This window comes from Choloepus didactylus, chromosome 20 (genome assembly GCF_015220235.1).
Source record: "Choloepus didactylus isolate mChoDid1 chromosome 20, mChoDid1.pri, whole genome shotgun sequence".
Lineage (NCBI taxonomy): Eukaryota > Metazoa > Chordata > Mammalia > Pilosa > Megalonychidae > Choloepus > Choloepus didactylus.
In genome coordinates, this window is record NC_051326.1 from 38521779 (window position 1) to 38548258 (window position 26480).

At 39.3% G+C, this 26480-nt stretch overlaps 1 protein-coding gene across 1 annotated transcript in view; it reads right to left on the reverse strand.

Moving 5' to 3' along the window:
- Window positions 1–25547, reverse strand: part of MCPH1 (microcephalin 1) — a 320845-nt gene extending 295298 nt beyond the window's left edge. Inside the window, 4 exon segments of the mRNA XM_037812573.1 lie at window positions 19940–20061; window positions 23199–23290; window positions 24717–24928; window positions 25267–25547. Of these exon segments, the coding sequence (XP_037668501.1) occupies window positions 19940–20061; window positions 23199–23290; window positions 24717–24756 (254 nt within the window). The 5' untranslated portion in view covers window positions 24757–24928; window positions 25267–25547.
- Window positions 25548–26480: the final 933 nt, after the last annotated feature.

Sequence of the window (26480 nt, forward strand, 5' to 3'; positions counted from 1 at the left end):
TTTACAATAGCAACTATCAAAGAATAAAGTTTCTAGAAACAAATTTAACCAAGAATGTAAAGCACTGATACGTGGAAAACCACAAATCATCACTGAAGGAAATTAAAGACCTACATAAATTGTAAGACATTCCATGTTCACAGAATGGAAGACTAAATACTGTTAAGATGTGAATACTACCCTAAGCAATTTACAGACTCAACACAATCCCAATCAGAAACACAATCTGAACAGCCTTCTTCACAGAAATGGAAAACTAATAATTAAATTCATATGAAAGGGCAAGGTACCCCAAGTAAAGAACAAAGTTGTAGGGCTCACACTTCCTGACTGCAAAACTCATTACAAAGGTACAGTAATCAAAATAGCATGATATTGGCACAAGGGCAGACATAAAAACCAATGGAATAGAACTGAGAGTTCAGAAATAAACCCTCAGTCTACTCAATGGGGAAAGAACAGGCTTTTTAACAAATGGTGCTAGGAAACTGGATATCCATATGCAAAAGAATGAAGATAGACCCCCTACCTCACACTAACTCAAAAATTATCTCAAAATGGATCTATGACCTAAATGTAAAAGCTGAAACTATAAAACACTTATAAGAAAACAATGGAAACATCTTTAGGACCTTGTATTAATCAATGGATTTTTGGACTTGATATCAAAAGCATGAGCAACAAAAGAAAAAATAAATCAGGCTTCATCAAAATTAAAAACTTTTATGCAACAATGTATCTTATCAAGAAAGTGAAAAGGTTTCTGGAAGATGGCAGATTAGGAGACATAGCAAAACTCTCCTCCATGAAAAACAGTAGATAAAGGACAGGAAGCACTTCAGAATAGCAGTTCCAGGGTCCCACTGGATGGACAGGGACTTCTGCACCATGGTGAGTATGTGCTTGGAGAAACCGACAGACTGCATTTGAGACCGGTGAGTGCTCGGCCTGGAATGCTGCTGGGAGCAGGTGGTTGGGGCTGACTGGCGAGCATGGAGGGGAGCAGCCTTCCATACCCTGGGCACTCTCCTCAGCACTTGGCTCAGGTGATAACCCTGAGTCACGGCTGAGAGCCCCCATGCCAAGGACTGGTGGTTGGAGCAGGCAAACGAGAACGGAAGAGGGGCAGCTTTCCACGCCCCGTGCAGGCATCTTTGCAGTTGCTGACATGTTCCTTCACAGCCCCATGGCAGAGAGCTTCCTTGGAGGAATTTGAGATTTGGCGGGCTTGTGACAGTGTATGCTTTTCCTCCACAGAGGCCCACAGTGTGCACAGTCTAGAGTCAGGGGTGCTGCACGGAAGTGGCAGGAGCCCTCCCCCAATCCCAAGGACTTGTAGGCACCAGGCAGAAAGGGACTGTGGGGCATTTGAGCTGGACGGTGAGGTGCACAGCTCTGCAGCACCAGCATACTCCACCCACAAACTGGCAATGGCCGGGACCACTGTGTCCTGGAGTGGACTCCCTACCAAACTATGCAGAATATGCCCCCCACCCACAGGGCTGGCAGTCCCCAGTACTTATGAAAAACTGATGTACTAATTGGACTTCCACATGGTTTGGACTCCCTCTCAGTACACAGATTAAGTTGGGGGAGAACTGGCTTGAGGGGAAGAGGGTACTCAAGAGCACCTTCTGCTGGTAGGTCAATGAAAGTGCACTCCACCAAGCTGTAGCTGTGCCAAATTATAGATAAATGTTCAAATAATCCTGCATATCCTAAACGAACCCTATCGAGATAAGCAAATGCCAAGAGGCCAAAAACTACAGAAAATCCTGAAGTATATGAAGAAATCAGTAGATATGGATAACCCAAACATCCAAATTAAAAAGCCAGAGGAGACACAGAATTTGGAGCAATTAATCTAAGAAGTACAGGCAAACATCAGTGTCATAGCTCAGGATATAAAGGACATGGAGAAGAACCTAGAAGAGCATGAAGAAGAACTTGCAAGAGTAAATTAAAAACTAGCAGATCTTATGGAAATAAAAGATACTGCTGATCAAATTAAAAATATTCTTAAGACACATAACAGTAGATTTGAAGAGGTAGAGGAACGAATTAGCGACCCTGAGGACATGTCGATGGAATGTGAAAACAGAAAAGAACAAATGGTGAAAAAAACTGAAAAATTTGAAATGAATCTCAGGGAAATGATGGACAACAAGAAGCACACAAATCTGAGTCACTAGTGTTTCAGAAGGCAGAAGAAGAGTAAAGGACTAAGAAGAGTATTCGAAGACACTGTTGGGGAAAACTTCTCAAACTTTCTAAATGACATAAATATGCAAATCAAAGATGCCCAATGAACTCCAAATAGAATAAACCCACATAAAAACTCCAAGAAATATTCTGATAAGATTGTCAAATGCTGAAGAGAAGGAGAAAGTTCTGAAAGCAGCAAGAGAGAAGCGATTTATCACATATAAGGGAAACAAGACTAAGTACTGATTACTCAGAGGGCACCATGGAGGCAAGAAGGCAGTGGTATGACATATTTAAAATTCTGAAAGAGAAAAATTGCCAGCCAACAATTCTTTATCCAGCAAATCACTCCTCCAAAATTGAGGGAGAGCTTAAAATTTTAACAGACAAAAAATGCTGAGACAATTTGTTAAGAGACCAGCCCTACAAAAAATACTAAAGGGAGCTCTACAAGCTGAGAAAAAATACAGGAGAGAGAGGCCTGGAGAAGGGCACAGAACTGAAGTGTATTAGTAAGGGTAACTTAAAGGAAATAGAAAGGGAAAGAACAAATCTGACAAATAAAAACCAAAGGATAAGACGGCTGATTCAAGAACTACCTTCACTGTAATAACACTGAATGTGAATGGATTAAATTCCCCAATTAAAAGATATAGATTGGCAGAATGGATTAAAAAATATGAACCAACAATATGCTGTTTACAAGAGACTCATCTTACACCCAGCAACAGAGAATGAAAGTGAAAGGATGGAAAAAAATATTCCACGCAAGCCACAGCCAAAAGAAAGCAGGGGCAGCAATACTAATCTCAGATAAAATAGACTTTAAACGCAAGGATGTCATAACAGACAAAGAAGGACACTATATAGTAATAAAAGGAACAATTCGCCAAGAAGAAATTACAATCATAAATGTCTATGTACCCGATCACTGTGCTCTAAAGTACATGAGACAAAAATTGGCAAAATTGAAGGAAGCAATAGATGTTCCAAAATAATTGTGGGAGACTTCAATATACCACTCTCTCCTATAGACAGATCAACCAGACAAAGGACCAGTAAGGAAATTGAGAACCTAAACAATGTGATAAAAGAATTAGACTTAACAAACATATATAGAGCGTTACATCCCAAACTACCAGGATATACATTCTTCTTTAATGCTCATGGAACTTTCTCCAGGATAGATCATATGCTGGAGCATATAACAAGCCTCAGTACATTTAAAAAAATTAAAATTATTCAAATCATATTCTCTGACCACAACAGAATTTAACTAGAAGTCAATAACCATCAAAGATCTAGAACATTCACAAATATCCAGAGGTTAAAGAACATACTCCTAAACAATCAGTGGGTCAAAGAAATTGCAAGAGAAATTGCTAAATATCTAGAGACGAATGAAAATGAGAACACAACATATCAAAACTTATGGGATGCAGCTAAGGCTATACTGAGGGGGAAGTTTAAAGCTCTAAATGCATACATTAAAAAGGAAGAAAGAGCTAAAACCAAAGAATTAAGAGAACAACAGAAAAAGCTTGAAAATGATCAGCAAACTAATCCTAAAGCAAGCAAGTAGAAGAAATAACAAGGATTAAAGCATAAATAAATGATACGGAGAACAAAAAAAAAACACTAGAGAGAATAAATAAAACCAAAAGCTGGTCCTTTGAGAAGAGCAACAAGACTGACAAACCTTTAGCAAGACTGACAAAGTCAAAAAGGGAGAAGACCCAAATAAACAAAATAATAAATGAGAGGGGGGATATTATTGTGGATCCTGAAGAAATTTAAAAATAACATAAGAGGATACTATAAAGAACTGTACTACAAAAAACTAGACAATTTAGAGAAAAATGGATAATTTCCTGGAAACACATGAGCAACCCAGACTGACCAAAGAAGAAATAGAAGACCTCAACAAACCAATCACAAGTAAAAAGATCCAACCAGTCATCAAAAAGCTTCCTACAAAAATAAACTCCCAGGACCAGATGGCTTCACAGGGGAATTTTACCAAACTTTCCAAAAAGAACTGATGCCATTCCTACTCAAACTCTTTCAAAAAATTGAAGAAAATGGAACACTACCTAACTCATTTTATGAAGTCACCATCACTCTAATACCCAAACCAAACAAAGATGCAACAAGAAAGGAAAACTATAGACCAATCTCCCTAAAGAATATAGATGCAAAAATTCTCAACAAAATACTTGCAAATTGAATCTAAAGACACATTAAAAAAATCATACATCATGGCCAAGTGGAGTTCATCCCAGACATGCAAGGGTGGTTCAACATAAGAAAATCAATCACTGTAATACAACACATTAACAAATCAAAAGGGAAAAATCAAATGATCATCTCAATAGATGCTGAAAAAGCATTCAACAAAATTCAGCATCCTTTTTTGATAAAAACCTTCAAAAGGTAGGAATTGAAGGAAACTTCCTCAATATGAAAAAGGGCCTATATGAAAAACCCACAGTAAGCATAGACTCAATGGTGAGAGACTGAAGCCCCTCCCTATAAGATCAGGAATGAGACAATGCCCGCTGTCACCACTATTATTCAACATTGTGCTAGAATTTCTAGACAGAGCAATCCAGAAAAACAAACAAAGGATAAATTGGAAAGGAAGAAGTAAAACTGTCATTATTTGCAGATTATATGATCTTATATTTGGAAAACCTCAAGAAATCAATGACACAGCTACTTGAGCTAATAAATAAATTCAGCAAAGTGGCGGGATACAAGACTTATATACATAAGTCAGTAATGTTCCTATACATTAGAAATGACTTAACTGAAGAGACACTCAAGAAAAAGATTCCATTCACAATAGCAACTAAAAAAATTAAGAACATAGGAATAAATTTAATCAAGGATGTAAAAGACCTCTACAAAGAAAATTACATAACTTTACTAAAAAAACATAAAGAGAGACTTAAAGAGATGGAAAGATATTCCATGTTCATGGATAGGAAGGCTAAACGTCATTAAGATGTCAATCCTATCCAAACTGATCTACAGATTCAATGCAAAACTAATCAAAATTCTTACAACCTACTTTGCGGACTTGGAAAAACTAGTTATCAAATTTATTTGGAAAGGAAAGGAGCTCTGAATTGCTAAAAACATTCTAAAAATGAAAATCAAGTGGGAGGACTTACACCTCCTGACTTCAAAGCCTACTATAAAGGCACAATAGTCATAACAGTATGGTACTGGCACAAAGACAGACACAGTATATCAATGGAATCAAACTGAGAATTCAGAAATAGACCCCAGATCTACAGTTGACTGATTTTTGATAAGGCACCCAAATACATTTAACTGGGACAAAACAGTCTCTTCAACAAATGGTGCTGGGAGAACAGGATATCCATGGTCAAAAGAATGAGAGAGGACCCCTACCTCACACCCTATACAAAAATTAACTGAAAGTGGATCAAAGACCTCAGTATAAGAGAGAGTACCACAAAACTCCTAGAATATAATGTAGAAAAACATCTTCAAGACCTGGTATTAGGAGGTCAGTTCTTAGACCTTATACCCAAAGTTCAAGCAATGAAAGAAAAACAGATAATTGGGAACTTTGCAAAATCAAAAGCTGTACCTCAAAGGAATTTGTCAAAAAGATGAAGAGGCACCCAATGCAATGGGAGAAAATATTTGGAAGCCATGTGTGATGGTTAGGATCATGTGTCAACTTGGCCAGGTGATGGTGTCCAGGTGGCAGTCTTAATTTCCAGTTCAATGGAATTACTGTGTTTTCTGGTGGAAGCACTCCTCCTTTTGGAACTAAGACTTATAGACCAGGAGCACTTAAGCTTGCAGGGACAGGAAGCAAAAATTTTCCTAGTGGCTCACTAGAAGTGATAGTGAGTGGTGCCACTCCTGTTTCCACCCCTTGATTCCTGGACCCATGAATGCTGGCTATGGGAGAAACGAGGGCTGATCTGAAGCATACACAGCCTCCTGGGGAATAATGCCCCAGCCCTGCAAGGTACTGCCACCTAGGTGGCACTGTAATTGAGTCTTCAACAGGCCATTCCACCATTCTATCAACCCAGCTGCCTCTGGATGATGGGGAACATGGTAAGACCAGAGAATTCCATGAGCATGTACCCATTCTCTCACTTCACTTGATGTGAAGTGGGTTCCTTGGTCTGAAGCAATGCTGTGTGGAATACCATGACAGTGAATAAGGCATTCCGTAAGTCCACAGATGGTAGTTTTGGCAGAAGCATGTCATGCAGGGAAGGCAAACCCATATCTGGAGCAGAATATATCTATTCCAGTAAGAATGAATCGCTGCCCCTTCCATGATGGAAGTGGTCCAATGTAATCAACCTGGTAGCAGGCTGATAACCTCAGGGAATGGTGCCATATCGGGAACTGAGTGTGGGTCTGTGCTGCTGGCAGATTGTGCACTTGGTAGTGGCTGTGGCCAAGTCAGCCTTGGTGAGTGGAAGACACACCCTTCATTGATATAATCAGTCACAGCTGCAGCCAAGTGACTGATGATTTAATAAACCAGCCTTCTGGTTCATTAATCAGGCACAAATGTCCTTGCAGTAACGTTAGGTCAGTGCATGCTTGACCAGACACCTGGACACCATCACCTGGCTAAGTTGACACATGAACCTAACCATTACACCATGTATCTGATAAAAGACTGATATCTTGCATATATAAAGAAATCCTACAACTCAACAATAGCACAAACAGCCCAATTATAAAATGGGCTAAAGATATGAAAAGACATTTCTCCGAGGAGGGAATACAAATGGCTAAAAAACAAATGAAAACATGTTCATCTTCAGTAGCTATCAGGGAGATGCAAATCAAGACCACAATGAGATATATCACACCACTAAGAATGGCTGCTATTAAACAAACTTGGAACTACAAATGCTGGAGAGGAGCGGAGAAATTGGAACTCTTATTCATTGCTGGTGGGACTGTATAATGTACAGCCACTGTGGAAGATGGTTTAGTGGTTCCTCAGAAAACTAGATATTGATTTACGTTACGAACCAGCAATTTCACTTCTCGGTATATACCCAGATCAAAGCAGTGACGTGAACAGATATTTGCACAGCAATGTACAAAGCAGCCTTGTTCACAGTAGCCAAGAGATGGATACAATCCAAATGTCCTTCAACAGATGAGAAGATAAACAAAACGTGGTATATACATATGATGGAAAAATACAGAGCAGTAAGAAAGAACAAGGTCATGAAACATATGACAACATGGATGAAACTTGATGACATGATGCTGAGTGAAATAAGCCAGACACAATGGGAGAGATATTGTATGTTACCACAAATGTGAAGTCCATGAAAAACGTAAAATAAGTGTCTTATAATGTAGAATATAGGGGAACTAGAGATAGACAGAAGTTAGCGAAGGGGGAATGATAATCTAATATGTACAGATATGATAATGAGGGTCAACTTAATGGTCAGGTGTGACTATGGTTCGTTAATGGGATTATAAGTATCAGTGATGCACTGAAGGCAAACATGTTCATAAATGGTTGTTTACAAGCATGTAACTCACAGAATAACACAACAAACCTAAGTAAATGTTTGTTTGATATACTTACAAGGTATGACACTACTGCAGAGGCTGAACAACAGAGTGGTATATGGAAAAACTACCCATTGTGTATTAAAGACTATATTTAATAGGAATATCTTACCAACACTACACTAATACTAGGGATGATTAATTAGCAGCTGATAAGAGCTCTGGGATATATTATGTTATGATAATTGTTTAAAGTTGAGAGTGATGATGATTGTACAACTAAGTGAAAATAATGTAAGAAACTGCCTGTTTATCTTGGGATAGAATATATACCAAGGGAAATTAGGAACCCACTTAACATGAGGATTGCTCTTGTGAAACTTAGGGTTGTAAATGGGAGGCTGAGCCCTCCTATAATTATGCCTAAGAGGCACCTACCTCTAGGGAACCTCTTCTGTTGCTAAGATGTGGCCTTTCTCTCTCTAAGCTCAACTTGGCAAATAAATTCATTAACCTCCCTCCCACGAGGGAAATGACTTCCAGGGGAATGAATCTCCCTGGTGAAGCAGGACATGACTCCAGGAATGAGCCTGGCCCTGGCAGTGAGGGATTAAGGATGCCCACTTGACCAAAAGGGGGGGGGGGAGAAAGGTAACAAACTGAGGTCACAGTGGCTGAGAGATCCCAAATGGAGTCAAGAGGCTATCCTGGTGGTTTCTCTTATACAGGCTCCAGCCAGATATCCCAAGTGACCACAGTAAGCCATGCCGTTACCAAAAGTAGTCCCCAAATACCTAGGTCCCTACCTGAGATTCTATAAAAGATTCACTCACTAAGTTTTATCTCTCAGAAACTTAAATCCACCAGAGAGTTCCTATGCCAGGCAAGACTTAAAACCTAGGGGCAACAGCCTCTTTAAGAACAACAATCAGGGGAGAACCTAAGATGGCGGCTAGGTGAGACAGGGCAAAAAAACACTTCCGTGAAAAATACTAGAAAAAAACTAGAAAGTGACCCAGAACACCAGTTTCAGTGATGCACCAGCTGGACAAGGTCTGCTAAAACCAAAGCAACCGTGCACTTTGTGAAACAGGGAGTCTGCATTCTGAAACGAGTAAGCCAGCTGAAAGTCCCGCGGCTGCGCTGCAGTGTGGGGAAACCGGGGATTGGCGTTTGGAGATGGACTAGTTCTTTAAAAAAAAAAACAAAAAACAAAAATCCAGGAGTGCATATAAGTACTCTGAGGAGGAGGGGCAAGATGGCGGCATAGAGAGGAGTAGAAGCTAAGTAGTCCCCCTGGAACAACTACAAAAAACCAGAAACAACTAGTAAATAATACAGAATAACTGCGGGGGGACAAACGAGACCATCCACTCATCATACACCAACCTGAATTGGGAGGAATGCCCAAGAACACAGCATAAAATCTCTAAGTAAAACCTGCGGATCCCCCTCCCCCATAGCCCCAGCTGCAAAGCCTCGTGGTGCCAGAGAGAAGCTCTCTCCCAGCAAGCGAATATAGCTCAGCTGAGCTCCAACTGGGGTTTTAAGTAGTGAGTGTGAACTGCTCACTACAGGTACGCATCCCCAAAAAACAGACAGAGGCTATGGGTGACGACTGACCTTGGAGAGCCGGAGGGTCGCCTTGGACTGGGTGTGAAGGGGACTATCTGTTTCTTTTTTGGCTCAGTGGAGAAAGCCCCAGTCATATTCAGTTTCCAGGGCTGTGACTCGGGGAAGGGTGGAGACACCACAAGCAGAGAGCGAGACCAATGAAATGCTAATGACCTCCACCTGGGGGCTCTGTCTTCTCTAGGAGGAAAGGGGTGGGACCCTTTCCATTTAGAACCAGACCCCAGAGCCTGGGGGAACACGGCCATACCTCCTCACACTAGTCAAGAATTATAGGCTAACAGGTGTCACATGCTGGGCAGAAAAGCACAGTGACCCGAGGCATCAAAGGGTGGAGCAATTTTCTAAGACACACCCTCAGGGAAACCAGATACTGAATATTTCTTCCCTCTGGGACCTGAGCCTGTTCTGGTCTGGGAAAACCTGATTTGGATAACCAAGGAAACCATGCCTAGACAACAGAAAATTACAACCTACACTATGAAAAACAAAGTTATGGCCCAGTCAAAGGAACAAACGTACACTTCAACTGAGATACAGGAATTTAAACAACTAATGCTAAATCAATTCAAAAAGTTTAGAGAAGATATTGCAAAAGAGATAGAGGCTGTAAAGGAAGCACTGGGCATGTATATGGCAGAAATGAAAAGCTCAAAAAAACAACTAGTAGAATCTATGGAAATGAAAGGCACAACACAAGAGATGAAAGACACAATGGAAACATACAACAGCAGATCTCAAGAGGCAGAAGAAAACACTTAGGAACTGGAGAACAAAACACCTGAAAGCCTACATGCAAAGGAGCAGATGGAGAAAAGAATGAAAAAATATGAGCAACGTCTCCGGAAACTCAAGGATGAAACAAAATACAATAATGTACGTATCACTGGTGTCCCAGAAGGAGAAGAGAAGGGAAAGGGGGCAGAAGCAATAATAGAGGAAATAATGAAAATTTCCCATCTCTTATGAAAGACATAAAATTACAGATCCAAGAAGTGCAACGTACTCCAAACAGAAGAGATATGAATAGACCTACGCCAAGACACTTAATAATCAGATTATCAAATGTCAAAGACAAAGAGAGAATCCTGAAAGCAGCAAGAGAAAAGCGATCCATTACATACAAAGGAAGCTTAATAAGACTATGAGCGGATCTCTCAACAGAAACAATGGAGGCAAGAAGGAAGTGGTGTGATATATTTAAGATACTGAAAGAGAAAAACCACCAACCAAGAATCCTGTATCCAGCAAAGCTGTCCTTCAAATACGAGGGAGAGCTCAAAATATTTTCTGACAAACAGACAATGAGAGACTTTGTGAACAAGACACCTGTCCTACAGGAAATACTAAAGGGAGTACCACACGGTGATAGAAGACAGGAGTGTGTGGTTTGGAACACAATTTGGGGAGATGGTAGCACAACAATGTAAGTACACTGAACAAAGGTAACTATGAATACGGTTGAGAGAGGAAGGTGGGGAGCATGTGAGACACCACAAGAAAGGAGGAAAGATAAAGACTGGGACTGTGTAACTTGGTGAAATCTAGAGTATCCAACAATTGTGATAAAATGTACAAATATGTTCTTTTACGAGGGAGAACAAGCAAATGTCAACCTTGCAAGGTGTTAAAAATGGGGAGGCATTGGGGGAGGGATGCAATCAGCATAAACTAGAGACTGTAACTAATAGAATCATTGTGTTATGCTTCCTTTAATGTAACAAAGTTGATATACCAAGGTGAATGTAGATAAGAGGGGATAGGGGAAGCATGTTAGACACCTAACATTGGTGGTGTTGTCTGATTCTTTATTCTACTTTGATTTAGGGTTATTTTTCCTTTTGCTGCTTCCTACCTGTCTTCGTTTTTCCTCTCTCTTTTGCCTCTCTACCTTCTTTGACTCTCCCTGCTGCCTTATGGGAGAAATGTAGATGCTCTTATATAGATAGTGGTGAAGGTGGTGAACACATAAATGTATGACCATGCAGAAAACCATCGATTGTTTACTTGGGATGGAATGTATGGTGAGTGAACAAAACCATATTAAGTAAAAATGGGTTGATGACAAAACCTCGAGGGCAATATACTGAGTGAAATAAGCCAGACACATTAGGACAACTATTGCAGGGTCTCACTGATAGGAACTAATTATAATATGTAAACTCATAGACATGAAATATAAGGTACCAAGATATAGGACGAGGCTTAAGAATGGGGAGTGGTTGCTTAGTATGAGCAGAATGTTGAATTAGGATGAACTTAAATGTTTGGAAATGAACAGGGGTGTTGGTAGGTAGCAAGATGTGAGAATAACTAACAGCACCGAATAGCGTGTGAATGAGGAGGAAGGGGGAAGCTCAGAGTCAAGTATGTCACCAGAAGGAAAGCTGGAGGTCAAAAGATGGGAATGTACGAAACTGAATCCAATGGTGGGCAATGTCCATGATCAACTGTACAAATACTAGAGATCACTTCCATGAACCAGAACAAGTGTATGACAATACGATTGGAGGTTAATAATAGAGGGGCATATAGGGAAGAACTATATACCTATTACAAACTATATACCACAGTTAGCAGTATTTCAACATTTTTTCATAAACAGTAACAAATGTACTATATCAATACTAGGAGTCAACAATTGAGGGGGGTTGGTTAGGGATAGAGGAGGATTAGAGTTTCCTTTTCTTTTTTTCTTTTTTCATCTTTCACTTTATTTCTTGTCTGGAGTAATGAAAAGTTTCTAAAAACTGAACAAAAATTAAGTGTGATGGATGCACAGCTGTATGAGGGTACCCAGGGGCAAGTGATTGTACACTTTGGATCTTTGGATAATTGTATGCTATCTGAACAATCTCAATAAAAATGAAAAAAAAATCCAGGAGCGGCTGCAGTTACGACAGTGAGAACCATGCAGTGAAGCATGGCAGGAGCGGGCTGGGCCAACCTCTCGATGTCTGGCGTCGAGGATAGACTACTGCCGATTCCCTCAAGGCCGGGGGGTAGAGGGGAGAGCCAAAAGGAGAAAGAAACCACGCTGCTTGCAGCCGGCTCTCCGGTGGGCGGGAGACACTCCTGCCTGGGGCCGTACCCACAGCCCAGAGCCGCACCAGGAAACCCAGTGTGACAGGGAGTGTATCCCACGGCACCACGCACATGCCACAATATCGGCCGTGGACGGTGGCCTTGGGTGCACCCACAGCTAGTTGTCCCGGAGCTGGGAAGGTGGAGCTGTGTGAAAAGTGGAGGGTTGAGATGACCGATTCAGCCATCTTTGCATCAGGCTGGGAGTGTCCTTGCATGGCCCAGCGGCCCGGGGCTTTCCTTCAGGGATGGTGCGCACTTGGAAGGCTGAGAGGTCCTGGAGGATCACAGCTGAGAAGGGGGGGACGCTCGGAAAACCCAGGGTCGCAAGGTCAATGCTGGGGACTTGTGGGTCAGTGGCAGAGAAAATCTGGGGCAAAACTGAAATGAAGCCTTAGACTCTTGCAACAGCTTTGAATCTCTGGGAACACCTGGGAGGTTTGATTATTAAAGCTGCCCTGCTTCCCTAATCACCCAGACACATGCCCCACATTGAGCGGACAGCACCAACAACACACCCAAACTGAGTTCACCAATTGAACGCCACAAGAATGATTTCCCCACACACCACAAAGACAAAGTTGAGGAGAACTCACTTGAGGGGAATAGGTGATTTGCAGATGCCTTCTGGTTAATAAGAGAAAGTGTATGCCACCAAGTTGTAGATCTGAAAAATTACACTGTTAGTTGTTATTTTTTACAACTTGAAAGAACCCTATCAAGCAAAGCAAATTCCAAGAGGCCAAAACAACAGAAAATCTTAAAGCATATGATAAAACCAGACAATATGGAGAACCCAATCCCAAACACCCAAATCAAATGACCAGAAGAGACACAGTACTTGGCACAATTAATCAAAGGACTATAATCAAAGAATAAGAGCATGGCACAGGATATAAAGGACATAAAGAAGAACATGGCACAGGATATAAAGGACATAAAGAAGACCATAGAAGAGCATAAAGAAGAAATTGCAAGAGTAAATAAAAAAATAGAAGATCTTATGGAAATAAAAGAAATTGCTGGCCAAATTAAAAAGACTCTGGATACTCATAATACAAGATTAGAGGAAGGTGAACAACGACTCAGGGTCCTAGAGGACCACAGAACAGAAAATGAAAGAACAAAACAAAGAATGGGGAAAAAAAATCGAAAAAATTGAAATGGATCTCAGGGATACGATAGATAAAATAAAACATCCAAATTTAAGACTCATTGGTGTCCCAGAAGGGGAAGAGAAGGGTAAAGGTCTAGAAAGAGAATTCAAAGAAATTGTTGGGGAAAACTTCCCAAACCTTCTACACAATAGAAATACACAAAGCATAAATGCCCAGCGAACTCCAAATAGAGTAAATCCAAATAAACCCACTCCAAGATATATTCTGATCAGACTCTCAAATACTGAAGAGAAGGAGCAAGTTCTGAAAGCAGCAAGAGAAAAGCAATTCACCACATACAAAGGAAACAACATAAGACTAAGCAGTGACTACTCAGTGGCCACCATGGAGGCAAGAAGGCAGTGGCATGACATATTTAAAATTCTGAGAGAGAAAAATTTCCAACCAAGAATACTTGATCCAGCAAAACTCTCCTTCACATTTGAGGGAGAGCTTAAATTTTTCACAGACAAACAAATGCTGAGAGATTTTGCCAATAAAAGACCTACCCTACTTCAGATACTAAAGAGAGCCCTACCGACAAAGAAACAAAGGAGAGATACAGAGAATTTTAACAGACATATATAGAACCTTACATCCCAAATCACCAGGACACACCTTTTTCCCTAGCGATCACGGATCTTTCTCTAGAATAGACCATGTGCTGGGACATAAAACAAGCCTCAATAAATTAAAAACAAACAAACAAACAAAAATTGAATATATTCAAAGCACATTCTCTGACCACAATGGAATACAAACAGAAATCAATAATTTTTGATTTGTAACTCCACTATTTACTTCCTACATGATATAAAATACACAAACTCTAATGATAAATCAATGGTTTTCGACTCAATGTAAAATACGTAATTTTTGACAAGAACTATATAACGGTGGGGGAACGGAGGAGTATAGGAACATAGTTCACGTGTCCTATTGAAGTTAAGTTGGTAGCAAAAAAAAACAAGATTGTAATGGATTTCAGAGGTTAATTTTAAGCCCCATAGTAAACACAAAAAAATTATCAGAGAATATGACCATAGAGATGAAAAGTAGAGTATGGGTTATGAGAAGTGGGGGGAGGGGCAATGGGGAGTTAAGAAATGAGTATAGGGTTGCTGTTGAGGTGAAGGGAAATTTCTAGTAATGGATGGTGGGAAGGTGATAGCATTACAACATTCTAAATGTGATTAATCCCACTAATGGAATGCTAGGGAGGGGGTGGAATGGGAAGATTTAGGCTGTATATGTTTCCACAACTTAAAAAAAAAAAAAAAAGAGTCTAAATAGATGACAATTGAATTCCAAGGATGATCCTGGATGGGATCTGAGGATGGAGGACAGGAAGCTCAAAAGGGACACAGTTGAGACATAAGGAAAAAAAAAAAAAAAGGAAATATAGAATGTAAGCTTTTTATCAATGTTGAATTTTTTGAACTTCTTAGCTGCACTTACTGGGATTGCATAAAAGAATGTTCTTGTTCATGGGAATTGTATACGTGAATTACAGTGTTTGTTCAAGGATGTGTGCAGCTAGCTCTCATATGTTCAGAAGACAGAGCAATAGATGAAGGATGATAGATAAGGAGGGAGGGAGGGAAAGAGAAATGGCGGTGTGACAGCATGTTAAAGTTGGTGGATCAGGGTATCATGGGAGGGGGGGTCAGGGTATGCTGGAGTTCTGTGTACGGGGTTTGTATTGCTTTTGCAACTGTTCCTATAACTTTGAACTTATTTCAAAATAAAATTAAAAAAAAAAAAAAGAACAACAATCAGATGCAGCCCCCTTCCCCATACTGTTGACACCCCCTTTCAATATGAACAAGTTAGGGTGCTCACTGTCTAGATAATACTGACGATGGAAAAAGAGATTAAGTGAGGGGAAGGGGTAGTAACAAACAAGATAAGATTTAGCAAAGGTCTATGAATACTAAAACTTACAAATATAAATATAAATATATATTTGGATGCTGGGGTGTTGGAATAGCTGGAAGGAGGTAAATGACATGGTAGAACTGTATCCTATAGCATCCTTTGAAATTTGCTCCATAACTCCTCATTGAATTGTGCTTTGAAAGTCTTTACCTTTCTGTATATACAATATATTGCATAATAAGGAAAGAACTGAAGCTGTGGAACTATAACCCGTAACAGTTTTTGAAATTACCTATATAACTGCTTGAGGTGTACATCAAAAGTTAACACCTTTCTGTATTTATTATATTGTATAATAATGCAAATAGCTAAAGCTGTGGAACTGTGACTCATGCAATTTTTGAAATTTGTTCTCTAAGTACTTGTTGAATCATATTTTGAAAGTTATCACTGTTATGTAGATATGTTAAAGTTCACAATAAAAAATGGATTAAAAAAAAAGTGAAAACCAAAGAATGGGAAAAAATATTTGGAAAACATATATCTTATAAAGGTTTAATATTCATATGATATACAGAACTCCTACCGTTTAACAAGTAAAAGAAAAACCAATTAAAATGGGCAAAGGAGTTAAACAGACATATCTCCAAAGATACAAATGGCCAATAAGTACATGAAAGAAGCTCAACATCATTAGCTATTAGAGGAATGCAAATCAAAACCACAATGAGACATCATCTCACATCTACTACAATGACTACTACTACTTTTATTTATTTTTATTTTTTGCTTATTTGAGTATTATTACAAAAAAATGGAAAATAACTAGTGTGGGGGAGGATGCAGTGGAATGGGAACCCACTTACATTGTTGGTAGGAATGTAAAATGGTGCTGTCAATGTGGAAAACAGTTTGCTGGTTCTTCAGAAAATTAAATATAGAAATACCATACGGCCTGGCAATTCTGCTTCTAGGTATATATCCAAAAGAATTGACAGCAGGGACACCAACAGATATTTGATTTGTGTATCTATGTTCATATCTGTATTATTCACAATAGCCTTAACCCAAATATCCATGAATGGATGAATGGACAACAAAGTGTGGAATATACACACAATGGAATATTTAGTATTCAACCATAAAGAGGAATGAAATTGATACATGCTACAATATAGATGAACCTTGAAGACATCATGTTTTGTGGAATAAAGCAGACATAAACATACACATATTGTATGATCTCACACATATGAAAAGTATATGCAAATTCATAGAGACAGTAAGTAGATTACAGGTTATCAGCATGTAGATGGGGGGAGAAGGGGAATGGGGAGTTAGTAATTAATGAGTACTGAGTTTCTGTTTGGAATGATGGAAAAATTTTGAAAATGGATAGTGGTAATGGTAGCACAACATAGTGAATGTAATTATTAAACAAAATGGGAAATTTTTTGTTGTAATATGTTACCGCAATTTTTAAAAAAAAAATCCCATAGAATTGTATAACACAAAGAATGAATCCTAATGTAAATATAGGTTTTAGTTAACATAATTCTAGTAATGTTGGTTCATCAATTTTAACAAATATACCACATTAAAATGCAAAATGTTTATAATAGTGAAAGTTGTGTGTATGGATGTATATGTTGTATATGTATAGTGGGTGGTGTATGGGAACTGTTCTTTCTGCATAATTTCTCTGTTAAGCTACAACTGCTCTAAAAAATAAACTATATGAAAAAAACAACACATTTCTTATAATAAATAGAACTTCTGGCTTTTGTTTTTTTTCCCTCCTCTATTCTGTTATCTGACCATCCAAGGTAGGAACAACTGATAACGGCAATTTTCTGACTATCTTTACTGAAAATATTGATAAATACCTTGGAGAATGGACAGGAATGTGCCCTTAAATCTATATACTGCTGCCTTTTTAGGAAACTAGAATAAACTTAAATGAAAGTAGTAAAGTAAAAAAATAAGGCATGGTCATTCCACCCTGGGAGGAACTTTGTTCTTTTAAAGTAAACGTCTCCAGGGTGATGCTGAACAGTGTTAAGTCGTGTTCCCTGGAGTTGTACATCACACAGCAGGTCTGACTGCTTCACCCCTGTTATTTTACTTGCCTTTCTCACCTAGATTACAAATTCTTTGAGATCCTGTTTCATATTTATTCCAGTTTTTCCAAGCACCTAGCAAGCACTTGCTGTTTATTTGTTGAATAAAGAACTGCAATCTAACATATCCAGGATGAGGGTTTTACTTCAAAGTTAAAGGGCCATAATATGGAAGTAGATCCCTATTAAGAGAGTATGTACTATGGATTTAATTTCATTTTCTAAGCATATCCTCCATAAACTAAAATTTAAGTATTACACTCTCTCACTATATCTTCTGATCTTTCCAAACTTACAGCCTAGCCTTTTGCACAACTGCAATAATACAATGACCCAACAAGGATCTATAATATATTAATCAAACTATCTTTCACTCCCTTTATGTCCTCCCTTCCTTAATCAAGCTTGGAATCCATGGTCTATCATTATAATCAGTGCTTTGTGTATCCCTTCAACTCCCTTGGGTCTCTCTCCCTTGATAGTAGTTGCCTGGCAAAATCCCAATACTGGTTTAATCTAACATTCTGCCTACCTCACATCTGAAGTTTGCTGAAGAAACAAAAACTGGTCTGTTTCTCTAGTCCTACTTTAAATTTATAACCACGAACCTCATGTGAGCTATTAGTACTGCCCATGATTCTATAACACTTCCCTAATCCATTTACTCTCCTATATTCCTAGACAGTGATTTTACATGTTCTCGTCAAAACTTTAAAACCTTCCCCCCATTCTCAAATGATCATTTTGCTTCCTCTCTCACTAAGAAAGTAGAAACAATCAGAAAAGAGTTTCTACAAAGTCTGACTTCCACATCTACTCACTCAACAGCAACTGTACCCATATATTTTGCATTCCCTCCTGTTAGCATGAATCATCTGTCCTTGATCCTACCTAACCCATCTACTTGACCACCAGAGTCTTTTCCCTCAACCTCCTCAAGTCATCTGCACAAGCAAATGTAACCTTTCTTCTTCACTAAAATTTCCCTCTACTGGACCAGGTCTGTCACCATACAGATAGATATGCTGTAATTTCTTCCATCTGAAAAAACCTCTTCTCCATATCCCCCTTCCAAGTACTGGCACATTCTCTATTCCCAAAGACTTATCTACACACATCGTTTCTAATTCCTCTCCTCCCAACTTCTATTAAATCTACCCAGTATCTTTCGCTCCTACTACTCCACTAAAACTGCTTCTCAAGTTCACCAGTGACTTCTATGTTGCTAAATTCAGTGGTAATCTCTTAGGTCTCATTTTACTCAATCTATCTATGCACCGTTTGCCATATTTGATCATTATCACCTTTGTGAAAAACTTCCTTGACCTGACTTCTTGAACTCCATTCTCACAGTCCTCCTACCTCATTGGCTGTTCCTTTTCAGTCTCCTCGGCCAGTTCCTCCTTGACTTCTAAACACTGAGGGCTCAAAGCTGGATCCTCGTCCCTTCTCTAACTATACACAGTCCCTAGGAGATCTCATCGAGTTTTGTCTCTTTAAATAATATGTATACACTGATAACATCACCTTTTTATCTCCAATGTAGACCTATCCTCTAGAAAACTCCATATATATAACACCCAACTGCCCACATGACATTTCTACCTGGATGTTTACCTAACAGACATTTCAAATTCAATATATCTAAAACTGAACTGATTTCCTCCCCCAAACTGATCCTTATGAAGCCTTAACCAATCTCAATAAGTAGCAAATACATCTTTCTAGTTCCTAAGGCCTAAAACCTTACAGCCATCCTTGACTCCTCCCTTTCTCTACAAACTCAAGTCCAAATTCTCAAGAACTGTACTTTAGCATTACCTTCAAAAATATATCCAGAATCTGACCATTTCTCTCTCCCACTTTGCTATTACCCAGATCCAAGAAACATCTGTAACCTGGATTATTCAATAACCTCCTAACTACTCTCTGCTTCTGCCCTTGACCCTCTATTCTCCACCGTCTTCTGCTCCATAGATACAGGGCCCTACATAGTCAGGCCCCCAACTTCCTACCTGACCTTAATCACCAACTTGTCGTTGTCCCCTCTCTCCCTTCATCGCACCGGCTTCTTGGTTTCCTGAATACACCAAGCACAATAACTCAGCCTCAGGGCTTTGCACTCATTTCCTTTCCAGGCAGAGTTAGGTATTCTGTTGTTATATCCATTTTCAGCAGCAAAAAATAGGGCTTCAAGTTACTTGCTCAAGTAAAAGGCAGAGCAAAGATGGAAATCAAACTTGTCTATGATCCATACAAAATATCTTCACATTTTAATAATAGATACTTAAGAAGGAAAATAAGAAAGAACCTGCTTACTTTTCAACCCAGAGCACTGAAACAAGCTTTACCCCTTTCTTCTTCTGTGCTTTGTCCCAAGTGCTCTGGTATCCATCTTTGAATACAACGTGAGTTACTTGCTTGTTAAAAGTTTTTGAAACCTGTAGGCAAAATGCAGAAAACGAATGTAAATTATTACTATTTACACACAATTTCCTAAGTACACCTGATCAAAAGTGATACTTTATTCAATACTCATTAAAATAAAAATGTCCAAAACTCCTATCCCAGCAATTCCATTTCTCAGAATCTGTCACAGAAAAACACTCTAACAAGCACATAAAATTGTTTAACAAAAAAATCTGTTCCAGTTAAACATGGTGTATTATACACAGGTTTATCTCCACTCTCAAAAAAACTGCTGAAGTTCTACTAAAAGAATTAAAAAAGAGTTCTACCAGTATAGAGAGAATAGAGAAAAAAATGAAATGGACAAGAGATGGCAACAGATTTCTAGCAGATAGAAAGAGTGGTAGTTGAGTTAGAAGATAAAGTTGAGCAAATAATAAAGGAAATTCATGGAAAGATTTCAACATCAAAGACATAAACCAATACAAACAAAATGAAATGCAGAAGACAGATAAAACAGGGAAGAGATCAAATAAGTGTTCTCATTTAAAAATGAGAACACTTATTAAAAACAAGATTATAGAACTAAAGAACTCTTGGAAATTAAAAATATGATTACATAAATAACAAGACAATGAAAATGTTGACTAATAAAGTTGAAAAAATCTCCCAGGAAGTAAAACACAACAAAAGATAGAGATGGACACAAAAGGAGATAAAAGATAAGAAAATCAGGAGCTCAGTCCAGGAGGCCTAAAAGCCATGTAATAAGAGTTGAAGAAATATAAGAATAGAGAAAATGGAGAAATGAAAGAAATAATTCAATAAAGAGTTTGAAAGTGAAAGATGAGCTCTAGATTGAAAGGAGTCCGTCCCTATATGCCTGCACAATGTATGAAAGCAAGGCCACACAAAGCCACATCATCATGAAATTTTAGTACAGCTAGAAGAAAGAAAGACATTAAAAGAGTGTAGGGATGAGAGGGAAGAAAAGAAGGTGGGAATAAGTCACATGAAAATAATGAGAAACGAAGATGGCATAAGACTTCAACAGCAGTCTGGGAGTCAGAAAACAATGGAGAAATGCCTTTAAATTTTTGAGAAAAAATAACATAAACCTTAGCATTTTACAATCAGCCAAGTCATCAATTAATGGTGATGATATAATAAAGGCATTTTCAGATATTCATTTTATCAAAAAAATTACCTTTTATGTATCCTTTCCAGAAGTAGATGTCTAACACAATTTTTTAATGTTCAATTTTCTCAAAGTAAAATATTGACATTGTTTAGAAATATAAAGTTAAATACCAAAGCAAAAAGATAAAAGATTTGAAAGTAACTGCTTTTGAAAGATGGAAAAGAAAGTATGTGACAAAGCACTGCAGGTTTCTATTTTGTTTGCTTTATGAACTTCATGGTACTATTTGTCTTTGTAAACAATATGGATGTTATACTTTTACAAAATTAAAATTAAAAACTGTATACACAAGGGAACTTCTCCACTATGATGATCATAACTGAGACCAACTATCTTAGTGAGGGCAACTAAAAGGGATAAACAAATTATAAACATACACTTGAAAGCCCTGGGGATCTATCAAGGCAGTGAAGAATTATAGGCCAAGAGCCCTGAAGACTGACACCCAGAGAGATGAGTCTAGCATTTGGGACCACTTTTTTCCCAGGGTTTCTGTCATATTCAACAAACACTAAATAGCACTAGGGATACAAAATTGGAATACAAGCCTCTGAAGGGGAGAAAGGGGTCTGGTAAAACCTCTATACCTTAGGCTGGAACCTATAATCTATAATTATCAAATAAATTAAATCTAAAATTTTAAAAAAGCAAACACAATAGCTAAAAGGTGGAAACAACCTAAGCGTTCCTTCACAGATGAATGGATAACAAAATGTGGCACACACATAAAATTGAATACTATAGTTCAGCCATAAAAAGGAATGAAGTTCTGATTTATTTAAAACACTGCAGAGTTTTCAAGAAAGTTAAGACTGACAAGTATATTTCAAATTTGACAAGTATAAGATCGTTATTTACCCTAGTGCAATTTTCAGTCAAATGGTAAATGGCAATGCCAGATCGAAATTATTGGAGCAATCACTGAAAGATGAGAAAATGGAGAAAAAGAACATGGACTATTCCTACAGAAAGTCCAACTATGAATGGTGTATTTGTGTGGTTTTTGGGATTAAAGAGATGGGTGATAGGCTGAGAGAAAGGGATAAAAGGATGAGAAGATAATTGAAGGCAGGGCAAGGTAGGATGAGACATGAGGCACTCATGGCATAAAATTTAAAGAGGAACTCGCCCTCAGGCAAAGAGTGAGCGCCTCCTTAAATTTTGTACCTTAGGGGCCTTGCCTGCCTCACCCTAGCCCTGATCTGATTGAGGATATACCACATTTTGTTTATCCATTCATCTTTCAAGGGACACTTAGGTTGTTTCCATCTTTTAGCTATTGTGTTTGTTTTTTCAAATTTTAGATTTAATTGATTTGATAATTATAGGATTATTCAGATTTTCTATTTCCTTTTTTTTAGCTATTTTTTAAAATTGTGGAATATAACATATTTACACGGAATTGATAATTTTCCATCTTTGAAATGCTTTCCTCCTTGGACTTCTAGGGATTTGTTTTTCTGATTCTCTGACATTCTTCTCTTTATCAGTGGATTCCTTTCCCCCCTTTCACCTGCCTTTCAATGTTCAACAGGTTTCCACCTTCAGCATTCTTTTCATTCTAAATATCTCCCAAGTGAACTGCATGTATACTCATGGCTTCATCTAGCCCCTAAGTTCTAGACTGTCAAATATTATCTCTAGCCTTGACTATCTCAAGTTCCAGATTTGTATACACAACTGTCTATCAGATATTTCAAATATGGTATTCACAACTTTTCCCTTAAAAACTTTGTTCATTTTCCTCTACTCCTCACCTTGATTAATTAGCACCATATACCAGATTTTCATCTTAGATTCCTCCTTCTCTCTCAATGTCCATAAGATCAACTGTTCCATAAGTCCTATTGTTCAAAATTCTTAATATCATGGTTCTTTTCTTTTTTCTCCTGACACTGAACCATTGCAAATCTATCTCATATATCTAAGGACTCTCATATGTATCAAAGGTAAAAGCGAATTTCTTACCTTTGCCCCCATATCTGTAAGTTGGTTTGTAAATGTCTTTGAATAATTTTCTGTTCCATTGGATGACCACACTTCAACATATGCTACTACATCTACAAAGATATTAGCATAAATTATATATTTGCACTGCCAGCATTCCTCACCCAAAGATTTCAATAGATTTTTCTCTTGTCCCAATTACGTTAAAAAGTACACTTTAACATTTCTTCTATTAAATGCCTTTTCAAATGAAACTACTTATTGATATTCCTATGGTTCATAAATTTTTAAGCAAAAAACAACTTTACTCATACACACATCACAGTTTACATTCTTAATACTTTAATACTCTTCCCAAATTCCCAAATTAGGCTTAATACTTCTGTTGCCACAACATTTTTCTGTAAAGGGCCAGATAATATTTTATGATTTGTAATATTTTATGATTTGTGGGCCATAGGTATCTGTCACCAAACTCCTCAGCCCGTCCATCTGCACCAGTGAAGCAAACAGGGATGGGGTAGCAATATAACATACTGTTTATGACAACAGACTCAGATGTTCAAATCCTGTCTGTATTTACTAGCTATGCGGTACCTAAACTCAGTATGCCTTAGTTTCCCCATGTAAAATCAGGTAAAATAGAGTTGCTGGGACGCTTAAAAATAAGAATATAAATCGAGTGTTTAGCACAGTGCCTGGTACACAATAATTACTCAGTAATTGCTGAGTTATAATTACTGTTATAACAATAAGCACAGGCATATGGAGAAGTCAGTATTCTTTTTTTAACTCTACAATTACCTTATGTCCCTAAATTCACCCAAGAATTCAAAAGAAATCTGAACCCCGAAGAAAGCCTAAACACAGGCTTTTCCACCAGCCAAAATCGACCGGTTCCTCTCCTATCGCCTGCCCCAAACCATAAGACTGACCCTATCTTTCCTCCGATACTCTCCAACAGCCTTCCTTCACCCCTACTTCCCCCATTTCCCAGAGCTGTGGGAAGGAATAAAAACATCTGGCAACTAGGGTGATTATTTATAACACAAGAGGTAGGCCGCTTCCAACCAAAGGAAACGGCTCCTCCTAGAAATCAGATGTAACTGAGCTCTGACTTCGCTGGGATCAAACTTCCGGGAACCACCAGTTCCGTCTTCCGGGGTTCTGACCGCCTGGGCACAGGGTCGGGTACCTCCTAGGGGTAAGTCCCCAGCGCCGTCCCATACGAGTTTTATTTCACGTAACGCACGTGCCGAGGGGAAAGAGCTTTGGCAACTCCGAGGCGGCGAAAAGGAAACTGTTTTCATCTAACTCCATCAAACAAGTCCACCCAGCGACCAATGGTGCTCTCCTTCAAAACGTGGCTCGACGACGAACGACCCCGCGAAACTCACAGCATCCAAGCTAGACCTTCCATCCCGGGACAGCAAGAGCTTCCTGAGCAACCCTCCACACATCAAATCCCACCCGCCACTCATTTACCCTGTCTCTTCCAATACGATTAGTGATGTCTAGAGAGCAGGAAATTCTTCTTACCTTTCAGGATGGAATTCCCTGGAGCCCCGGGAGTCGCCATAAGGGGGCGAGGGGACAGGCCCACCTCCTCGCCAGGGCCAAGCTTGACCGTGCGAAGACAAACGTAAACCCAGCCGCGGCCCCGGATGGCCACTGAGCATGCGCAAAGCGGACGCTCGCCTTTGCCTTCCTGGGCTCCGGAGTAATCCTTTTATCCACGTTTTCAAAGTAGCCTAAGGGTTTAATTAAAAAAAAAAAAAAAAAAACAGGCTAAAACACTCCGCTTGAAAGGTTGAAAGGGAAGGAAAGAATGGGACTTTTCCTGTGGCCTGAGGACTAGCAACCTCTCTAGTCTGTGGGTCAACCGTACCTCTCTACAACTCTTTCTTTCTGTCCTCGTTGCGCTACGAGGAAGGGAATCCCATAAAAACCCGAGTTAAACCCTTCTATCGCCAAAAAGTTAAGAAGATTTCCTGCATCCTCAACAGAGCTCAACTGAGCGGGAAGGGAAATCTGGAGTAGTAGAGTAGTAGCCTTGTAGGTTTGGAAGGGATCTCAATTACAGTCTTACCCCCAATTTCCGACACCTTAACGTCAGCCTCACCCTGAGCGCCACGCTAGGGTAATCTCACTACGCGTTCAGTTTCCTCACGGAGCCTCCCTGCGGGCCTCCCAGAGTCCACAGGCGCAGAATTAGCAGGACCATGGAGGAAAACCACACAATCCTCCTCTACATTCAAGTCCAAGACAAGTTTAATGCAAAACTAGTCGCCTTCGGAGATTAGAACCGTGCATTACAGTCCTTTCACTCTGAAACCCGCCGGCCTGCCGTAACTTCAGGAGAGCTTCCCCGCCCCGCGACCCCGCCAGGCCCTGCCAATCTCCTGAGGCGGGGACCTAGCCCTCCCTTGGAGCCCCCTCTCTGCAGCTAGCAAAACCCGGAGCTAACGGAACTCCGCTCCAGCGGGCGAGAATCACAGCAGGCCCGCGAGCACTCACTACTCTTCAGCTGAGTCTTATCCTCTGGCGTCTTCAAACTTCCCGCCACACGAAGCCCCGCCTACTCCCGGGCCGTCCTGTTGGTCACCTATGATAAGTCAGCCCCAAGGGCCTCAGCGGGGCCTCCGCCCTGGGAGCCAAGAGCGAAGGCAAGTAGTTTTCTGAGCTCTTTAATTTTTCTAAGGCTGATACTGTGTCAGGGGAAGCTTTTGTTTGACTGTTTGTAAAAGTTCTCTATTTAATCTCCCTGAAACAGAGTCAGTTAAAGGACCAGTGCTGTTACCTATTTTTTTTTAAATCTTATTTATCAAATAAAAACACATTTCCAAACAGAACAAAGTAAAGCACTGGGAATAACAAATACCTTGAAATAACTTGGTTCCTTCCCATATACTCTTACCATACCAAAATTAACGAACCATAGTCACACCTGAGCATTCCCATATCATCAAGGTCCCCCTCAATATCTGGTCTGTTATTAGATTATCGTTCTCCCTTCATTAGCTGCTATCTCTAGGCCCGTTCCCTATTAAAGAATGAACCATATCTATAAACTTATTGTTTTCAATGCCATTTTTGTTTTCCATCGTGGAGAATGTATTCCATTCCCAAGATTAATGAAAAATATTCTGAAAAGTCAATGGGTGTAAAGTTTAAGAAACCATTGCCTAACACAACGTTCTGAAGATGCTTCCCTACATTTCCTCCAGGACTTTGATAGCTCTGGTGCTTATATTTAGGTTTTTAATCCATTTTGAGTTGATATTTGTAGATGGTGAGGTAGGG